The sequence below is a fragment of the Clupea harengus genome, chromosome 2 (assembly GCF_900700415.2).
Source record: "Clupea harengus chromosome 2, Ch_v2.0.2, whole genome shotgun sequence".
Taxonomy (NCBI): domain Eukaryota; kingdom Metazoa; phylum Chordata; class Actinopteri; order Clupeiformes; family Clupeidae; genus Clupea; species Clupea harengus.
In genome coordinates this window covers 13807287-13829354 of record NC_045153.1, presented here as the reverse complement: position 1 = coordinate 13829354, position 22068 = coordinate 13807287, and the positions used below count along the sequence as shown (strand labels likewise).

The window sequence follows — 22068 nt, the reverse complement described above, 5'->3', positions numbered from 1 at the left end:
CTCATCCACGCTGTGTGTGTGTGTGCGTGCTCATCCACGCTGTGTGTGTGTGCGTGCTCATCCACGCTGTGCGTGTGTGCGTGCTCATCCACGCTGTGTGTGTGTGTATACTCATCCACGCTGTGTGTCTGTGTGTGCTCATCCACGCTGTGTGTGTGTGTATACTCATCCACGCTGTGTGTGTGTGTGTGTGTGTGCTCATCCACGCTGTGTGTGTGTGTGTGCTCATCCACGCTGTGTGTGTGTGTATACTCATCCACGCTGTGTGTGTGTGTGTGCTCATCCACGCTGTGTGTGTGTGTATACTCATCCACGCTGTGTGTGTGTGTGTGCTCATCCACGCTGTGTGTGTGTGTATATACTCATCCACGCTGTGTGTGTGTGTGTATATGTGTCCTTGTGATTCAACCAACTTTAAGGGACACACTCGTGGAACGTACTTCTTGAACAGGTGTTTGTCGAGCGTGACGCCGTCTGTGCTGGATTGGAGGGTGAGTTTCAGCATGTCCATACATTCCTTAAGCCGGGGGTCTCCTGTCCGCAGTCCCGTGGCCTTCAGCGCCTGCAGGGGCCAAACGAGAAGAGCAACATGTGAGATTTAGGGCACCTCAGAGGTCTGTGTGGTATGACTATTCAGATTTAGGGTACCTCAGAGGTCTGTGTGGTATGACTATTCAGATTTAGGGTACCTCAGAGGTCTGTGTGGTATGACTAATCAGATTTAGGGTACCTCAGAGGTCTGTGTGGTATGGCTATTCAGATTTAGGGTACCTAAGAAGTTGTTGTTGTATGACTAGTCAGATTTGGTGCTCATAACGAAACCGATGTTGTCCCCATTGTTCTAATTCAAAATTAAACTGAAATGAGTAACCCCTTTATCAGAAATCAGCTGTTTACACAGTATATCGCAAGGGCAGGATGACCAAAGGTTTTTCTTACATACCACTCCCTTGTATATTATCAAAAGGAAAAAAAAAAAATCACTGCCATTGTTCATGTGACTTGATTAACTGTTGCTATTAGACAGATAATTCTGTAATGGTGCGGCATTGTGCTTTTAAATCTTTCATCTGATTTGGATTCTTCAGTAATAGAGTCCAGCAGTCACTGACCAACAGGAGCACGCGACTGCATACTCTCAAACACATCTAAAAGCCACTAAGCCGAAAGGAAACAGTGAAGTATCACAATGTCTCTAAACACAGGTCAACTTTGTGTATCTCTCCTATTAACCTCTATGACACTGATTACACTGGTAAGTGCCCATTACAAAATGAAGAGGCGCAAGCTCATAGAAAATTCTCAAAGGCAGGACAGTAAAGCTGTGTGTAGAAGGCCAGAGTCTGATGACTGAGAGCATTTTTAGATCTTTAAATCTATTGTTTTAGCAGACATAATTAGAATATTAGAAGTGACAAAGTACAGGTCAGCTTTAGATTTTATCTCTATGTATGATCCCTGACCTGATGTATGTACTATACCACAAAAAAAGTTCAAAAGGGATCAACTACTGGGGGGGAAAAAAACACTTTTTTGGAAGCACACTATTCCAAGCACCTCCTGGAAATGCCTGATTCCAACTTCATCACAACACGTTTGGCCTTGAATCAGTACCTCTCTTTTCTAAGAATGTTCTAGAAAACTGAAGTCTCATGCCTCCGTGGTATTGATATGTAGTTGAACCGTATGTGGGCCAGCCAGCGCTGATAAGTGTGGTGTAATAAAACATGATTAACACAACAGAGGTGATAAGGACTGGTGCCTGAGCCAAAACCAACACACACACACAGCTGCGTCACTCGCCGTTCAACAGGAGCCACGGAGGCTACGGTCCAAACCACAGAGAAAAGGGGGGGGGGGGGGACCGAGATTGACAGAGAGAGGGAAAGGCATGAGAAAGAGAGAAGAGAGAAAGCAGAGATGAGCAAGAAAGAAAGTAAAGGAGCACTGAAAAAAAGGGGGAAAGTCAGAGACCAAAGCGGTCAAATGAAGAGCGAAAAGCAGAACCATGAAGAAAGAAAGAATGAAAGAGGAAGAGAGAAGAGAGAGGGGGCTTGCTTGAGCAGGGGAGCTGTGAGGCGCTACACACCGTGATGAATTTGTGGGCTGGGATTGTCTCCTGGCCCTCTGCGATGGTGTAGAAGAGCAGGTCCTCCAGGCTGGGCAGAATGCCTGCCTTCCTTCTCCTGAGAGAGAGAGAGAGAGAGAGAGAGAGAGAGAGAGAGGAATATTCAGTTAAACAATTCACCTCAAGAGTAGTTGTATACCAACACAGATACAGACTGGAGCTAGGAGAGAAAACAGAAGTTATTCTCTTATTGATACCAATCATTAATACATCAGATTAATGAATCATATGGCACCTGTCAAATCCCCCTAACAGTTGTGGTGCTGTGAGTATTGATTTGAGTTGATTGAAGGATGAGATCAGAAGGTCAGATTGTGAGGGAGGAGACGGATACAGAAGGGAATGGAATGGCAGATTGCAGGTAACTCTAGAGTGCAGGCAGCCTTGATCTGGCGCAGAGATGCCAAATATGCGCCACTTCAGGGCCGAATCTGCTCCAGAGTCACCTGCTACCTGGGAGTGTCAGTGATGAGGCACAGACAGGGGATGAGAGCCAGGAGGACAGCATCCCAGCTGGGAGGTCAACAACATTTTCACCACATGAAAATGAGTTATGCAAACACACCAGAACCCAGCCTTTGTGCTCAGCCTGGTGTGTTATCCAGCTAAGATCAGAGACACTCCGGTAGACTAGGCTCATATGAAACTACGAAGGGGTGTAGCAAGGGGGGGTTAAAAGATGGGGGGGGGGGTACAGGAACCCAATTTATAGCCATGCCCGTGTGTAGTAGTGTTCCCTTATGAAGAATTACCTACAAAAGTAACTGCTGTATCCTCAAACCTCAGGTTAAGGATCCTACTCCTAATCCTCAATGATACTAGGAAACTGTGCATTAGGTGACTGCACTGTAACACCCGAAGTTGAAATGCTGCATTGTCAGGGGCAGTGAGTGTAAACACCGAAAGTCAAGTGCACGTTCCTGCCCTAAGCCTGTCTTAACCAGACACCTGTTTACCGGATTACGCAGTTCGTCCTCAGCAGCAGAGGCTTAAAGCTGATCTGTTGGACTTCCTCCTTACTGTATACATGCCTGAAAGGGAGCCGGAGCTGTCCAACTGACACTGAGTCTGCAAGGTATCACAGCCTCCTGCTACAGGTTACCCTAATGTATGAGACAGTGAGAGAAAGTGTATCTGTGGGTCTGGTCTGTACTGTGCTATATATGTCTGTGCCTGTCTTGTTTGTGAATATGTTTGTGAATATTAGTTATCGTACATAACTAACAGAGAGGCAGATGAACATAAGGCCAGTGTAAACAGCAGCAGAAGGTTCCTTTTTTATTTTATGAATGAATGCACTAAACCTGCCCCTGATGACGTAATCACCGCATGTCACCAGAATTTGCGATGCCTGCAACTGAATGGTATCATTCAATTGTGGGTGCAATGGAATACAATCATGGAACCGCCTACCAACATTAAAAAATAATCAAAAGTTTAGCAGTCAGGAAATAGATATACATGATAGTAAGGTCTAATTAAATAGAGAGATAATTTAGGACAGTGATTTACCACCATTAAAAAAAGACTATAACAAAAAAAAATCCAATAAGCATCTACACGTAGGGAAGTGGATGAAGTGAAAAGTGATGGCATTACATAAAAAGGCAAACTAAAGTAAAGGTTGCTTTTAACATGGTACAAATGAGCACAACTGGTGATCATAACTGGTGGAAGTTTCTCCTATTTACGCATCTAAATCTGGATTAACCCTAGATTACACTAAAAGGCGGGAACTTTTCACTGCAAAACAGTCTTGCGCTTGTCCCCCCATAATTTTGCCACAAACACCAACTATTCCCACGACCCTACCACGAGTGCATAAGCATAAATCAGAAGAGCGTAACTTGTTATTCTGCGTTCCTGAAACAGGCTAAATGCGGTTTTAGCCATGTGTCTGTTTGTACAAACCATGTTTTATGCGCACGTTGCGATGGAACGTGTTACTACATCTGCCTCAGAGAGAGAGAGAGAGAGGGAGAGAGAAACAGAGAGAGAGAGAGAGAGAGAGAGAGAGAGTGGGAGAGAGAGAGAAAGAGAGAGCAAGATAGTAAGCGAGTGAAACACACCAATACAAACCCAAACACACACACTCGACAGACTACAAAAGCCACAGCCAAACATTCTCACCCAAACAATGAGGTTTCATAAACTCATGCCGCGCCCTTTCATACCAGTCTCTCTCTGTTCCTCTCTTTTCTCTCTCTCTCTCTACCTATCCTCTTTTGTGTCTCTCTCTCTCTCGCTCCGTCTCTTTCTCTCTCTATCTATCCTCTTTTATCTGAGTTATCTATCACTTAGAGGCTCACTGCAGTCTAAATATCAAATCTCATCTCACAGGCCACTGAAATGTCTGTACTGAGCATGTGACTGGCTGAAGTTGCTAACCGGAAGTTTCACACACACACACACACACACACACACACACACACACACACACACACACACACACACCCACACACACACACACACACACACACACACACACACACACACACACACACACCAACCAGCTCACATGCCAACTCTGATAAGAGAGGTTATCAGGGGTCAGTGTGTATTTGTGTGTGTGTGTGTGTGTGTATGTGTGTGTGTGTGTGTGTGTTGGCGTGGCTAGGAATCCGGCAGGAAGGGACACATTCTCGGGAAGTGGCAGGAACAGGGGCGAGCGGTTAGAGGCGTTAGCATAAGAGACAGCAGAGATGAGTAGTCAAATCAAACAACATGAACGTGAGCATGTACGTGAGCATGAACGTGAGCATGGATACTTACGCAGAGAGCAATCGATGACGGAGGGGGGAGAAGGGGGAGAAACAGAGAGAACCGTGAGTGAGGTAACAGCATGGCATAACAAACAAAAATATGCATTAATGAATGATTAGTTTACATTGTCCACATAAATTGGTTAGTAACATTGTTTTGGTATCAAATGAATCGGACAACAGGCATTATTGTTAACAATGCATTACTGGGCTATTTCATAGGTGATCATGGGATTAGAGAGAGCTAATAGGATAGAAAGTAAACATTGTTAATTCACTGTAGCAAACAAATGGTTGTAATGGAGGACACAAACAGACAGGCATGAAACAGGCATGTGACCCACAGAGGTATTTGTCAGTGTTCAGATAGGCAACACTGGCAACCTTTCAGATAGGCTAAAAATATAAGCAACTTACATACACACACACACACACATACACACACTCACACACATACACACACACACACACACACACACACACACACACACACACAAACACACACCACACACACACACACACACACGCACGCACACACACACACACATTACACAATTGTAGTGCAAGCTCCATAAATCAGATTACATGATGCTGCAGTCATAGACCTTCTCCAATGTGGTGACCACACTATGCAGCCATTAGTGTGTCGTGGCTCCAGCTGCTATTCAGTTCTCCAATCAGATGCAGTTTTGCAAAACATATCTTTTCTATAGATTCTCTGTGTACTCTAGTAATATACTCTGATCAAATTAGCGGTTACACAGACGCAACACGGTGGTTCTCTTCCATAGTGAAACAATGGTGGGACATTGGGCTGAATGCTGTTGAAGCACTGTGCGATCAGGAGTGTTAGTTTTGGGAGGCCATTTTCTCACTGTGTGTTAGATAAAGGCTGCTCAGAGAGTGAGTGTGAAGGAGAGAGAGAGAGAAAAAGAGAGAGAAAGAAAGAAAGAGAGAGAGCAAGAGATAGAGAGTGAGTGAAGGAGAGAGAGAAAGAGAGAGTTCAAGTTCAAGTTCAAGTGTTTTATTTGTCACATACAACAAATGTAGTGAAATGTAAGAGGGTCTACGCTCCACACTGTGCAAAAATACATATTTTTAAGAGAGAGAGAGAGGGAGAGAGAGAGAGAGAGAGAGAGAGAGAGGGGAGGCAACACAGCTGGAGTGCTTATCTTTCTCCCCCAAGAGCAGGGAATTGAGAGAGAAAATGCCAGAAAGATAGAGACAGAGCAAAAGGAAGAGAGGGAGGAATTGGCATTGGGTTGGCATTGGAAGTGGATAAATAACGCCTGTGGCGACCTTGCAGCATCTCATTAGCACCTAAGAGGAACTCTCTCTCTCTCTCTCTCATTCTTTCTCATCCCCTGTTCCTCATCCCATTGTTCCTCTGCCCTAGTCTATACCAGTCTGCCTGGGGTCAATGGGGCATACACACACTCCACTGGCTCACAGTCATTCAGACAGCCTTGCTGCACAGCCTCGAGGGGAACCCCCTAACTGGAACGCAGGGCAGGAGCTAGCTCAAAATCACTGAGAGTGGATCAGGAATGACCGTGGCACACTTGTAGCTAGGCTACGTGGCAATGTTCAACTTTGTTTTAAACTGCGTGCATGCAATTTCACTTTCCTTATGCACCCCTGCAGATCGGGGTCTCATAGCGTCTGGCCCGCTCTGGCCTCTCCCTGGGCTCTGCACTCTCCCCGCATGGGATTCCAGGAATGCTTGGGATGAATCCTCCCGCCCTCTCACCGCCTCCCACTCTCGCACGGCGGGATTAGCCAAACCAAACATGCCCTTCCTGTTCACACGCAGCCCGGCTCCTATCGCCTTGCCATGCTCCTGCTCCACCACCGGGGCTGGGTAACAGCAGGGTTTCATACACCACAGAGGGGCCAGACTCTGGGCCTCAAGGACCACTGCACTGTAGAGGACATTTCTACTCACCTCTACTCACACTGACCCAAGATCCATCCCAATATAAGCCACTCAGCAAAATCAGAGTATTTAGTTGAGTGGGTCTACAGGGGCGTTGTGTTTTTATCAGGGTGGCATCTTTGTAGAGTGGCATACTACTCAAGGAACAGGGTTATGAATACTAAACTAAACTATTACTCCATTACCAAACTAATAATATGCTTCCATTACCTAACTACTAACACTAATACTCCATTACCAAACTAATAATACGCTTCCATTACCTAACTACTAACACTAATACTCCGTTACGAAACTAATTATATGCCCCCATTACTTAGCTGAAGGAAGGAGGATGCAGGTCTGAATTATGCTCGTCTGAATGGGGAAAAACACAGCTGTTCCACTAAAGGAGATTGGGTATATGGAGTATGGTCTAAGTGGACTGAAGGTCGTGACATTGAGATATATGAATCCTCCCTTTGGCAGAAGGAGTCCTGGCTGGGCCTTTTTTGTGCCAGTTTGCAATTTGGCCATTCCGTCCGTCGTTTGCTCAATGTCACTGGTGACTCAGCTGATTTGGACCTCCTGGCACGTCAGTGCTGCTGATAACACCACACCACTCTGTTGATGGAGGATTGACCAACTCTACAGTTCAGTGTCCCCCAAGGACGGTGGCATGGGATGACCCCCTCAGTTGCGTAAGTCCAATACGGTGCTGTGAGTCTTAAAATTACATTCCTGTTATGTTGTGCGTTCTGTGTCTATTGGGTACTCAAAGGCAGCAGTGTTGATGAATTTTCTAAACTGGGCTAGTGTATTCACACAAAACATTTTCTCTGCAGCTATTGCCAGAGTATGACCCTTAAAGTACGACCAGAAAAGCCCCCTAACTTAAGTCCTTGTAGGCCAGGAATGGAATGACTTTATCTACAGAACCTCAGCATAACTACTGGCATCCCCAAACCAGCATGTTGCGGTTACTTTAAATACATGGCAGCCAGTGGCTAAGTGCTTTTGTCCTTGTCTGTGGCTCCAGTCCTATCAGAGGCTGGACCCGTGCCCTTCCATGCTGATGCCTCCAGCATTCTTTGACATGGCAACACAGATCCTCATTAATAAACACCGGGGCAGCCCGCCAGGAGTGGGGGTATGGGCTTCAGGCATGTTGTTAATGCCCACTCTCATGTCTGATAATGGGCTCTGATTACCTGTAAGCTCCTAGATCAGGGATTCTTAGCGTGGATGGTATAAGTTGTTTGGTTGTGTGTGTGTGTGTGTGTGTGAGTGTGTGTGTGTGTGCGTGTGTATGTGTGTGTTGAGGTTGGGGAAATGCCCTCTTCTGACAAGAGGCTGTACAGAAGTCCCTCTCGCCACACCACGACACCCACATGGGACCATGTGACCATGTGATTGATGCTCTGTTCACTGAGAGAGACTATTGAGCAACTCTGAAGAGGGTCTCCCTTCTCTGCTGAAGATACACGTGTCACTTCCTCTTTCAGTAGGGGGTGAACCCCGCCTCCTTTCCCACAACTCTCTGCCTTGACAACAACAGTCCTGTGCCCAATCTAGGACCCACCACAAACATCCTCACAGCCAATCAGAACCAAGACACACAGCACATCACATGGACTCAGTGGGTTTGCCTCAAACAAAAAAGGGTGGGAAAAAAATCTTAAGAAACACAGACTCAGTTGCTGCGAAACAAGAGTTGAGCAGCAGGAAGTCACCTGGAAGGCCAATAACGCGAGCAGCCGTGCGTGTGAGTTTTGCCACAGCGGTGGCTACAGCAGGTACAGCCACAGGCAGTACCCTTCAGTGACTGCTGCTGCTGCTGCTGCTGCTGGATGACCTGTTCCATTGGCACTTCCTGTGAGCGAACTCTCAGCCATTACTCTGATTCATTAAAAGCCTGGCGGGGTTGGAGGGAGAGGAAGGAAGTAGCAAGGGGATAGTTCCTGTCCTCTCTACACCACAAACAAACACAACACAGCTCAACTCATTGGCAATGAGAGTGTGTGTGTGTGTGTGTTTATGTCCGTGTGTCTGTGTGTGTGAGTGTGTGTGTGTGTGTGTGTGTGCCTGTGTGTGTGTGTTTCTCTCTCTTATGTGTGTGTGTGTGTGTGTGTGTGTGTGTATGTGTGTATGTGTGTGACTTTCTCTCTCTTACGTGTGTGTTTATGTCTGTGTGTGTGTGTGTGTGTGTGTCTTTCTCTGGTGTGTGTGTCTTTCTCTGGTGTGTGTGTGTGAGTGTATTTGTGTATGTTGAAGTATTTATGATTCGGTCTCAGGATTTTGTCTTTGTGTTTGTGTGTGGGCGAGAGCCAATGCCAGCAAAGAGATGTAAGAACACTGACCAGGAGAGGGTTTCAGTGATTTAATACTCCTGCAACATTCTGCATTCCCAGTTCAAAGAGGCCCCTAATGATTAACTTAACTGAACACACATAGGAGTGTTGTGAAATCCATCCATGATCCTACTGACCTGTCATCTACATTCATTATCATTCCACATCTGAAACTTTCCATAAAAACATGTTGACAACAAAACGGGGGGGGGGGTTTAGTCACACTCAAACAGCAAGGCACACGTGTCAGGTCTTTCAGCGAGTCCATTTAGGCAGCAGATGCTGTGGTCTATACTACTGCCATCTTCATTATTTTCAGCTGAGAGGTTTTCAGGAAGCTGTCTAAAAGGGGCAGTCATCAGTGCGTGGGCGCCTTTTAAGTGAGGACCACTCTGACTCAGGGCTGAGTGTTTACCTTGACTTTCAAAAGCCAAGGGAGAGGGGCTGGGGGGTAGGTCGTTGTCAAGGAGATCGACCTCCATTCTGGAATTAGGACCACTGATGGGGCAGTTTACATGGGAATTCCAGAAGCTTTACTTCCTTCGTCTTAAAACAACAACAAAACAAACAAAAAGCACTTGAGCGTTGTTGCATAAGGAGATAAAAAGAAGCGAAACCGAGCTACCCCTATACAACGAATGTGAACCTGAAATACCATTTCAACAGGTCCTTAACTTAATCCTTTGAACACATACGCTGCATAAAGCCGGCTTGACATATGCTGCGTCAGGCTGCTACCTCTTCAGCCTCTCCTCTCTTCTTTTCTCCTCTCCTCTCTGCCCTCACTGCTCCTGAGGTAAAAGCCTCATTCTCCACAGAGCCACGTGTCGACACTTTTCACTCTCTCCCCCCAGGAGGCCTTGGGCTTTCTCTCTGCTGTGTCTGGGGGGGGCCTCTGGGGCTGTCGGGGCAGGCCAGCCCTTCACTGCAGCTGAAAGGAAAGCAAAGAGGTGGCAGGCCGACTGCCTTCTCAGGTAACAGAGGTAACGGATGTCACCCCCGCCTCCCCCCCTGCTCACACACACACACAAACACACACACACACACATCACCACCACTACAATCACCTGTGCTTCCTCCTCCCCCCACGACACAGATCTGGCAGCTGGCGCTACGACATGCTAATACTTTAATAGTAGGTTTCTGTGTCACAGATTTGTCTTTGTCACACGTTCCCTCTCTCTCTCTCTTTCCTCTCTATCCCTCTTCAATGTGGCTTTCTTTCTCTCTCTTTTACTCTCTCTCTCTACTACATATCTACAGTGTGTACATCATGGCAGTCTTCCTTGATGGAACCGAATACACCTGTTTTCCTGTTGTGTTATACATGAACTGAGTGTTTACATTATTTTGTATCATCTTACTCTGTGATCCATGCCCCTGGTTATGTACTAAGTCCTTGTGTCAGTAAAAGCAAATGGCTGAGACCTGACTCATTAGCATTTATGTTCTCATAGCTCATGTGAGAATTCAGGTTCTCCTGTAGCATTTGAACTCCTCCCCCCCCCAAATAGCCTCCTTCCTGCTATGAACAACTACCCCCCCTCCCCCCTCCCTTCACCTTTTGTCCTAACCCGCCAATCAGAGGACCCGCTCTCCCACAGGTAGAACCCCCCATTGCCACCCCTCCATTCCATAACCATATAGGTGAGTATAGGAGTGGTGATAAGATAAGTGGTGATAAGAGTAGTGATAAGACCACATCCTATATAGGATTATGGCAGGGAGGGGAGACAATGGGGCGTTCCACCTGTGGAGGGGGGGGGTCCCCTGATTCTCCTACCTGTACTGAATGGTGTAAGTGCCAACACCTTCTTACTGTCAGGTAATCCATCCTCTGAGCAACATGCTTAGGGGGTCTCCACAACGCAATCGGATCAAAAACCCCACAGATGGGACCTGAGGCCTCCATCTCTGCTCATTGATAGTCAAGCAATGTCTACTAAAGACTGTGACCCGCCTGCAGTCATGCAATGGGGTTCCTGTAGACATTGCTAGGCCAGGAAACACTAATGAATAGGCTACAGTTTAGCAGCTACTGTGAGGAGTATGTTGTGTGCGTGTGTGTGTGTGTGTGTGTGTGTGTGTGTGTGTGTGTGTGTGTGTGTGTGTGTGTGTGTGTGTGTGTGTGTGTGTGTGTAAGTGTGCGTGTTTACTTATGTAAGGTGGGCTGTGAGGACACCTACATTACTGTATGACTATATGTATGTGCAAGCAAGCACATTGACCTGTGTATGTGTGTGTGTGTGTGTGTGTGTGTGTGTGCTAGTTTATTCTAGTGCTTATGCTCCCAGCTCAAACTGTGGCCTCATGCTTGCATGACACACGCTGATCTCTGCATCTTTGGCTCAATTATAGCTTCCGTCCACTGGAACCACGGCATCCCCAATCCCTGCTTACTATAAAAAGCCAACCAACACAGCTGTCTTCAAGGAAGACCTCAAAAGACTTCAAAAACACACATACCTCATTAGAGACGTGACTGACACCATAACTGACCCTAATGTAAAGACCAACCTGCCTTTTGTTTAGCTGTTTAGCAGGGCGCTCAGAGGAAAAAAACAGGAACGTGGGGAACAAAAGGCCTTTGTCTGGCCAGTCTGTTCTACACACTCCGTCACCTCCCAATTAGGGAGATCTGTTAGAGGAGATATTCTCGGCTCTCTCTCTCTCTCTCTCTCTCTCCCTGTCTCTCTCTGTGTGTCTCTCTCTCTCTCTCTCTCTCTCTCCTTCTCTCTGTGTGGTTTAATTAGATAAAGACACAGGTCACTGGCCCTGCCCCAGCCTCCTGAACCCAAGCCAGTTTGACTGAGAGTCAGCAGAGGGACAATACATAGATGACAGGTAGGCCTGGTCGGGGTGTGCGGGTGTTGATCTTTGCTCAAGTGTATGATGTTGTGTCGCATCATTAAAGCAACCTATCATTCGATCACGAGGAGCTCACAGCTAAGGCCTTAAGGCAGAGCCCCTCAGGGATATCCAGCGTGGTGTTGGATTTTGAGTTTGACACCGAGTTTGCGTCATGTTTCTAAACCGAGCTAAACTATATCGAAAATAAAGATGACTGTTTCCCTAAATAGAAGACTTGACTTCAGATGGCACTGGAGTAGAATCTTGAAGACATTTACTGATTATAAATTTAGATAGAATAAGACTATATAGAATAACTGTGAAACCTACTAAGTATACTAAGATAGATCTCAGAGTCTTCTCCACCCAACCGGGACAGGTATTGGTTACGTGTGCGTCGACCCATTTTTCTATCCACGCGTCAAAAATCTACACAAGCCTACACAAGCCTACACAAGCCTGCAAGGCTGTGATTGGTCTGCTGGTCTGCTGACTACATCCTTTCTGGAGTCTCACATTTCCGCTTTTCATAGCATAATACCATAATAAAAGCCAAGTTAAACCCAAGAAGAATTTGAATCATGAATAAGCAACAATAGTGTGTGTGTCCGATGGAATGTGGATCAGGCCAATTATTCTGTCCGAGCCCGCCCGCGTCTGACAGAATAGTGATAGAGCCTGACAGCCATTCAAATATATTGTCCAAACCCACCGGAGCCCTACGGAGTCAATGTCTCAACTGTTCATACTAATGACACGTTTTTTATGAATATCCTGCAGACTGTCTCACAAACGTATTCTTGTTGATTATGAACAAACATAACAGAAGAGGTCCGAAGATATGAGCACATTTACAACCCCTCCTTAAACACGTATAAGGACGTTCAAATGACCGCGAATTCATGGAGAGAATAGGCTACTATCCCATTTGCAGGAGACTTCACTTGCACAACAATCGGGGCATATTTGTCAAACGCGGTAAAAGATACTGCTCTGATCTATTCCCATTCCATACTGAATATTCTGTTTAGATCAAAGGTTTGTTTCGACATACCGTGATATTTCAGATGATAGAACAGTTGAAATGAATGCATGAATCGAAGGATTAAAGATGAGAGGTGAAGGGTGTCACTTGTGCAAAGAAATCCACATAAATTGCAACATACTACCTTCTCAGAGGCTATTGTCCGACGATAGTTATGTGGTAGGCTATGCCACTGTGTTGACATACAACTTTAACTGTGATGTGTTTTTGTTTCATTTCGCAACTTATTTACTGTATAATCAACAATAGCAGGTGCCCGTTTGTAAACATTCCACATTTCATTAACAGTCATTAACAGTGTTTGGTAATTATCTCCATCAGTTGGCAATTCAATAGCAGTGGCGAAAAAGACAGATCACATGAAGCAGAAGTTCGTTTATTGATACATCTTTTAATGACGGCCACAGCGCTTTAAAACTACATGTTTATAAGTTAAATTATTCGAAGGTGAAAGATAGAAGGCGAGAGAATCGCCAGGTGTACCTGGGAAGTGGAGTTAACTTGCGGCCCACACCATTGTATTACAAACACACATAGCCTACATAATGACAAGGTACACCTGGCGATTCTCTCGCCTTTTATCTTTCACTTTTGTATGTAACTTATAAACACGTCGTTTTAAAGCGCTGTGGTTGTCCTTAAAATATGTGTCAATAAACGAACTTCTACATCATGTGAAGCAGACATGTTGACTTCACTTCTTATTAAGATATTTTAAATATGAAATGTTCAATGCCTTATCGTGCTGAAGGCTGACCTGAGCCCTAGTATGATTTCTAAATATTTGTCGAAGACGGCCTGCTGGTCGGGTCCAGTTGGAAGAGGTGAGGAGATATGAACATTTATACAACCCCAATGATCTCGGTTGCCATCATTCACTGTGTGTGTAGACAACAAGACCTGGTAAATAAACAAACCAACGACTTCCACACACAAAGACGTCATTCTCTAGGTCGTCTTCGACAAAAAACGTTACTCCACCTATTGTTCTGGCGGTGAATTGCTTTACAACACGCGCAACCCTTTTAGGAACCATGAATTGAAACGAGTAAATTTACACAACAATTACAAAACGATTTACACAACCACAGCCGCTGTTGCAGAAGTATGCGCGGGCTTTTAGAGGCTTAAATCACACACCCAACGCTTGCACACAGTAGCAATTGATTCAGAAGCAAACCATATTAAGGAGTAAACAACCAGCACAACAAGATGTGATGTTCTTACGCTGAAGGTCACATACTAGATGCAAAGACTCTGGAGAGAGATGTCTCTCCACCCTATCTGGACTCTTTCTTAGTGTAACGCTCTAGCCAGACTTATAGTCACCTATTGACCCTTAAAACCATATATCTCTGGACCAATTTGACATACATGGTCATGTACAGAGGACATTTGGAAATAGCAGGATTGTAAATCAGATCACAGTGACAATCTACTGGAAAAACACCCTTACATTGAGTGTTAAACACATTGTGAAATTACATCTAAACCTTAGCAAAATCTCACAGTGGAAAAATTATTATTAATAACGACCCTGCTGACATATAGAGACAGTATTTTTAGGTGAAAGAATTTCTCACACTTGATGTTATTTTTAATCCCATTGAGCTCGAGGGCAAATCCCAGAGTCCCCGAAGTGCATTTATTATGGCCGATTTCCCTCTCTGGTATCATATTTTCTGCTATTCCAACCCCCCTCTGGGTTTAAACGACCTGGGCTGCCCTCATATCCAGATTGCCTTAAATGTCCAATATCACCAATATCATATCTCCACCAGTGAGGCCCAGCACGCTGCATAGGCCTGAGTTTATTTCATCAGCGTCTGTCTAACTGCATATTTCTCATCTTCTTCTACTTCTGTGTGTCCAGTGTTTTTTAACGTATTAAACGTTTGAATTCTATTTAATCTATTGACATCTATTATATCTTTCACTCAATGTAAGTACTGAATACAAAAAAAATTGTACAAAGAACAGTAAATAATGGAAATGTAGAGGGGGATGTGTGATGTGAACAGATTACCGATTGTCATCAAATGACATGACCTGACAATCAGGTGAGGGGAAATTTCACAGACATGCCGTGGTGTTTCCCGTGCAAACTACCAGGAACTGAAACTGCTCTCAGCATCTCAGTGTAACCGATGGCTACGGTACCGTGGTGTTTCCCGTGCAAACTGCCAGGAACTGAAACTGCTCTCAGCATCTCAGTGTAACCGATGGTTATGGAGCAAGCTACTAAAACTGCTCTCAGCATCTCAGTGTAACCGATGGCTACGGAGCAGGCTAGAGCCTCAGCACCGGCCTATGACTGTGCAAACACACACTAAAGCCCTATCACTCTATCAGTCCTCAATGGAGACCTCAAATAGACTTGAGATAAGACAGAAGGAGCGCCGTACTGTACTCTGTGTGCATTTAAAGCGACATGCACACGCAGACTCGAGGCATATATAGTCTGTTTGGATAAAACAGCTAATCATAGTCAAACAAAATAATTTTGTTTAACTGTTAGCCCTCATTATACGACAGTCCAAACATCAAAAGGTACAATATTCCACAGCACACGACACAGTTTGCAAATCACTGAAATGGTTCACTGAAACTCCACTGGCCTAGCTCACAGGCGCTACTCATTTTAAAGGGGCAAATGATATCAAAAACATGATGGCAAACAAACCCAGCGCTGGTGTGCAGTCATCTGAACAGAAGCCACCCCAGACCAGACAATGAGCCCTGGCAACAGCCACCGCTGTGGCGGAGGTAGTAGACACCCCACTATGAAAGCACCCAGCGGGACAGATGAATTAGTGATGAAACAGACAGATAGAGAGAGAGAGAGAGGCAGAGAGAGGGAGAGAGAGAGATAGAGAGAGAGAGACGGAAAGAAAAAACAGACAGGGTTGAAGGCAGTCCTTAACAACAAACAAACCCATTGAGCTGAGGTCTAAGAGCAGAGAAGGAGACACAGACACAAACTGCAATCTGCCTGATTGCCTGTCCCTGCTCCTCCCCTCTTTCTCGCATCTTTCTTTCACTCTTTCTCTCTTCCTGTGGATCATAAGGGACGTGTGCTCCAGCATGTCAACTGTACTGTGAGAAAATTGGAGTGAGAGTTCCATTGATGATGAGGCCCGACGTGGCGCGCTCTCCTGTCTTGGCTGTTAAAAGATAAACAGGCACTTCAACAGGAAACAGAAACTAAACAGGGAGGGCAGGCCGGCGCCAGAGCAGTGAACAGCAGCTCAGAGTGAGAGAGAGAGAGGAAGGGTGAGAGAGAGAGAGAGAAAAAGAGGAAGGGTGCGAGAGAGACAGAGGAAGGGTGAGAGAGAGAGGTTGTGGAAAGGAGAGAGGGAGAAAGTAAGCTAGAGAGCGAGAGAGAGAGAGAGAGAGAGAGAGAGAGAGAAACTCAGAGATGAATCAATAAACCGGCCAAGGGTTGGCCAAAGCCTTTTATGTCATCCAACCCCTGCGAGGATGCTTGAAGACCAAGTCAGATTAATATCCATAGCATACAACCAAGTCACCGGCCTTGTCATGTGGAGCTCTGTACATTGGTCAGCTTCACAGCAACCATACACTTCCAAATCATGTAACCAGCTGAACTTGCATTTTGCCGTCTCCAAATATCTGCATTATGTATCCCAAATCCCACTGAGCTTAGCCATAATGAATAAACTCCCTGAGCTGAATCTGAAGTGTTACACAGTTATTACTATGCACAGCATTTAATTACAGTTCTTCGTTTAGAGCTTGGGGTTTCAAAGCAACTCACTCCGAGATGGATTTGTTTGTCTGGCACTTCAGAGGCAAGGCTGGGGAGGGCTGTTATACTCAGCAAAACACACACACACACAACCACACACACACACACAACCACACACACACACACACACACTCACACACTCGGTTTCCACCAATCCTGAGGCATTATGTAAGTCTGCCCAATGCAGTGGAAGTGAGCAGGATTTTCCACTTTTCCAGGAAGAACCAGTATGATCATTACAGTATGAGGTCGCTGCGCATAGACGCATGAGGTATTCTTTGTAAGAGCGCTGACATGTGTACACACTCTATGATGTGTTTGCTCTTTCTTTTTTAGTTTTTCTCTCTCACTCACTCTCACACACACACACACACACACACACACACATGCATGACAAACGCTGCATTCTCCTCTCTGGAAAACATGGGGCTGTCTTTACACACACACCACACCCACATTCTGTTTGGATCGACTCTCACACCGCATCCATCCAGAAGAAACTTAACAAACTTTCTTGTCCCTTCCTTCTGAGTCATCGAAAGACGTTCCCCACTTTTGCCATTCCCACGCTCTCCTGGAGCCTGTATATGTGTGTGTGTTTTTGTGTGAGAGAAAAAGAGAGAGAGAGAAAGAAATAACGAAAGCCAACAAGTGCATCAAAGAAAGTGTACACCTGTCCGCTCTATTAAGACCGCCTTGTTTGTGTATGTGTCCATGGGTGTGTGTGTATCTGTGTGTGCATGTGTGTGTCTATCTACCAGCCTCCATACACTCTGTCTATCTTCCAATCCATCCAACTATGTATATCCATAGATGTCAAAAGCTGAGCAAAAGACCTCTACTATTTAGACATCTATTTTTTACATCAGCAAACTGCCCTCTGTCCATTCCCCATCACCAGGTAGACCCTGCTGTGTTCTACTGTGGAGATTTTGGGTGATATTGGAGTGTTAAGTGAGCCAGGGAGTTTGTGTTTCTGGTTGTCATGGTGATGGACTGGCAGAACACAGCATCTGCCTGAGACTCCTCTGAGGTTTCCTTTGGCCTCATCTTGGGTTGGGAAAAAAACAGACTTTACTTGGGTCTGTTTTTAGAAGTATAAAAAATCCTAATAGAGCTTTAATTGCAGCTAGCTGGTCCAGCAGCTTGTATTCACTTTGATTTTGGTCTTCACAAAACTCAATCCAATGCAGCTAAAATATACAAAACAGACAGCTGGAGTAGCTACACTATGCCACTGACACTTCCCATGTCAATAACCTATTTACACTGATATTGGCCATTGATTACCCAGAGCTAGTCTCAGCTTTGACTCAGTTCTCAGTTAACTACCCTTCTCCCTACTGTTCATTTACAAGTGTCAGAATAATGAGACATAACCACTGGCACGCAGCCAGGCATGTGGCTCACATACTGTAGGTGAAAACAAGCACGTTTACATAAAGCGAAAATAGCCCAAAGACGCTGGCTCCAGAAGCACGGATGTGAAGGTTAGCCTATATGTTAGGACTTGTAACCAAGGTAGTAGGTCACATATACCTATACCTTCATGTGTAGCCACTAAGACAGTGACGAAAAAGCTCAATGAGTGACACAGGAAGTAGGTCACCACCGCATACATGCTGGCGACTATGGGTTAGGCATTAACTTATTCATGACATCCCAACAAACTAGAGTTGAAGAACGTCCTGAGTATAAAAAAGACTGCGTGTTTACATTTCACCACAATTTCCATATGGGCCTAATATTGTGTCTTTCACATGATGAACTTTAACAGCACGTTTGCCATCACGGCTAACGAGGAGAAAGACCTATATGACACAGCGGCAAACTTATGTGCAAAGCGGAGGCAGAAAGCAGGGCGGCAGACCACTCGCAGAACTTTCTACGGGCCTTGCATTCCCCACTGCTGACTCACCGCATGCTGTGAGTGATGGGATGAAATGAGAAAACATCCCCATTGATTAACCGCGCCTGCCGGCGAGCAGCTTTTGCCAACAGTTTTGGAGATGACTTAACGGCTCGCTGGTCTGGTTTATGATAAATGTAGGTATACAGTAGACTATTGATGTAATTGAGAACAAGGCGAGAATAACAATCCTAACACAACTGTGCTTGTGAGTTTAATATGATAAACCCTTGTTAGTGTCTTTTGTTTACGGAAGTGTGCGACTATTTACATTCCAGAGCTGCCATGCCGTGTTCATGTTGAAATCCGCGCTTTATCTTGGACTGGGGACATTTGATAAGAGTCACCACTCCCCTCTTACTCCCAGAAGAGAAAAGAGCGCTCACACAAATGGTTTATTGGCACTTGCTATATTGTAATCTGTTACACTGTGTCAGTTCTTAGTCATTACATAGTAGGAACGTGCATAGAGGCAGCAACTGAAACACTGTAGTCAAGTAATAAGTAGAAACTATTACGCCAGAGACCGCTCAAAACCTGTCATGCCACGTTGTCGGTTTGACACTTGAACGAGGAAGGGAAACATGTGCGACCGTAAACATGACACAAATAAATAAACCAATATTCTGCACTCGTTTAAAGTCGTTCAGCATAACGTCATGGGTTATGGGTTAAAACTACTTACTTGGCTGTTGTGGCGTCCTCATCTTTCTTCACCTGTTCTGTCGCATCTATTACTCCTTCAGTCTTCGTGCAGAAAGCCCTTATCCAAGGTGAGGCGCACAGAGGTCGGTGCCCCCCAGCCTGGAAAGTCTTTACCTTAGAAAAAACTCTAGCATCGGGACAGGCGGTTCTGAAGCAGCTTGGGTTTGGTGATGACGATTTATTTCTGGCAATACCTGTCAGGGGACGCTTAAGGTTGGATTGAGACAACTCCTTCAGCACTGTTGAAAACCTAAACTGTAACATTTCAATCTTGTCAGGCTAGTTTTGGAGAATGTATTTACTTGATCAATTTGAAATTGAAGACAAAACTGAAAATATAGCCTAACCGCACCGCTGATTTCGTAGCCGGACCGAGGGAGCACTGTTGCGCTGCTGTTAAGATCCAGCGTTGTTGTAATGAACAAAATCCCAGTGATCACGCCCATCGTGTACGTCATTGTGAGAGGCGGTCTCACGTCTTAACTCTCCTGTTTTCTCATTGGTTGAATTAAGAAGCTATCATATTTGTCCAGTGCATCACTTCCTTCAGCAATGCAATTTGCATTCGACCTTACAATTCTTTAGTGATGGGACACTCCCCAATCTTGTGGGTAGTCAACAAGTAGGTTACTGAATGACAATAACTTTAAGGAGAGCTTTCTTTGAATTTTGATAGCTTTCTTGATATCGATTTCGTGTTACCAGCCTATCTGTTAACTCCCTGGAATTTAGTGTCTGTGTTCTGGTAAATACATGGAACTTGTGGGGATAGTTCTTCAAAAATAAAGATTAAGTGATCCTGATATATGTTTAATTGTATAGACCAAACTTTGGATACAAAACTCTTTAGGCCTACATCATTGGATTATACATTTCTCTTCTACCATATGTTACATTTACATTTCCTACATTTAGTCCAAGTCTAATTCTCTTTGAATACCATACTATTTCTTCACAGTTCGATTGTGGAAAATACCATTATATATTATCAAAAAATGTGAGTTACCTGTGGACACAGCCTAAACTGATTTTTTTTCCTCACAGATTTGCTACAACCAAATCATAAGTTAGATTTGTTTCTGTAATAATTTTCAGAATGATTTACCAGACTTTCCCCGTCATTTTGACACTTTATACTCACCATTCTCCACCAAAGAATGTTTGCTGCGAGGAGAGAGTCTCTGAACTAAGTGATATTCTTCGGTTTTGTAAATAGCCAAGGCCACAATTAGATTACAACACATTTTCCCCAAGGCTACTGACTGAGGTTTGTTTTTCTTTGTAGATTTGATGGGCTTCACCTCTATAGACTGTGTGTGTGTGTTTGTGTGTGTGTGTGTATGTGTGTGTGTGTGTGTGTGTATGTGTGTGTGTGTGCGCGCGCGCGCTATTTCATGGTAATTTCTTATTAGTGTTATTACTTCATAGCCTTTGCTAGTGTATTCTTTAGAACAACTATATCACTCAAACTCAACACAACTGGCAAATCTTTCACTAATGAGTCACAAGAATTCCTGTTCCAGAAACGTCTATATCCCAGAGGCCCACTCAGACTGGTTGCTACTGATCCGAGTTAAAGGCACATGGCTCCCCCTCTCTTCTCATGGTGTTACTGCTTTTACAGTTGTGGAATTATCAGTCTGCACTGACAAATACAGTGTTTGCTCCCTAATTTTGCCTTATAATTACCATTTTAAATGTAAGCCTACATGGATGTTGATATCCCTGTCTTATAGTGGTATTAACCCTGGTCCAAGAATCTATTTTTTAAGTTTACAACAAATGTGTACACCATGTCAATTTGGTCTATGATGACTCGCTGGAAAAGGTCTGGGGCAATGGCAGCAGTAGCCGAGACTATGAAGCAGGCATATGCATGTGAGTTAATTTAATCGTTTAATTTGGTCGGTGATTCATTTCAAAGGTTTGTTTAGAAGCAGGTGAATTAGGTTCATATGCCCGAATGGTCTTTGCGTCACATGCACGCTAGGTTAACATGTCAGCAACGTCTAACTTAGCCAGCTGTATTTTGAGCCATCAACTATATGAATTATATTCTGGAGAGGCTATTAGCAGACTGTATTTATATTAAAACAACGAGATGTAACTTATGGCGACTAATAGAAATAGGAGAGCTTGCTATCACGACTCGGGGGTGTCGTTGTGTTTATGCGTAAGCCTATACGTTGCTGCCATCCATAGGGGAAACATAGGTATTGCAGTTGAGTTGGGCACGTCCGCTTCCGGACATATGTGTTTAACTAAAAAGCATGCCTAATAAACAAGCTAGACGGCGAGGTCTCACAAACTTACAGTCACAAAACCGCATGAAAGGTAAATACCTATTAACTATTCGTGATTCATTTCATATATTTGTCCTGGTTGTATATTATCGTTTTAGAAATAAAAGTGGACTTCTCCAGTGGATGGCAGAGTTTATACATCCCTCAAAGAGAGGTTTGTGTCCTTACAGCAGTTGTTCATTTAGATATTTGTCATTATATCATTGTGTAGCTTAGATTAACTTTTTACTTAAGTCGATCTATAGCTATACTTATGAGAATAAAACAAATGCATACGACACAAGCTCAGTATGTGTACCCTCAGTTGAAACCTTAGCAGTGTGCCTAACTC

At 44.6% G+C, this 22068-nt stretch overlaps 1 protein-coding gene across 13 annotated transcripts in view; it reads right to left on the bottom strand.

The window, feature by feature from the left end:
• The window catches only part of glsb (glutaminase b), a 56808-nt gene extending 36947 nt beyond the window's left edge, over window positions 1-19861 (bottom strand). For 3 of the 13 annotated variants that reach the window (XR_004165540.2, XM_031583518.2, XM_031583573.2), the window contains exons 1-3: window positions 19415-19860; window positions 2090-2186; window positions 441-562 (exon numbers count right to left, since the gene is read on the bottom strand). Coding sequence is in view for 12 of the 13 variants with exons in the window: in XM_031583518.2 (XP_031439378.1) it covers window positions 441-562; window positions 2090-2186; window positions 19415-19698 (503 nt within the window). In the remaining variant the exon portion in view is untranslated. Of the gene's footprint in view, window positions 1-440; window positions 563-2089; window positions 2187-19414 lie in introns of all 13 variants that reach the window. The other 10 variants (XM_031583549.2, XM_031583566.2, XM_031583587.2 and 7 more) reach the window with 6 other exon arrangements.
• Between the last annotated feature and the right edge of the window lie 2207 nt (window positions 19862-22068).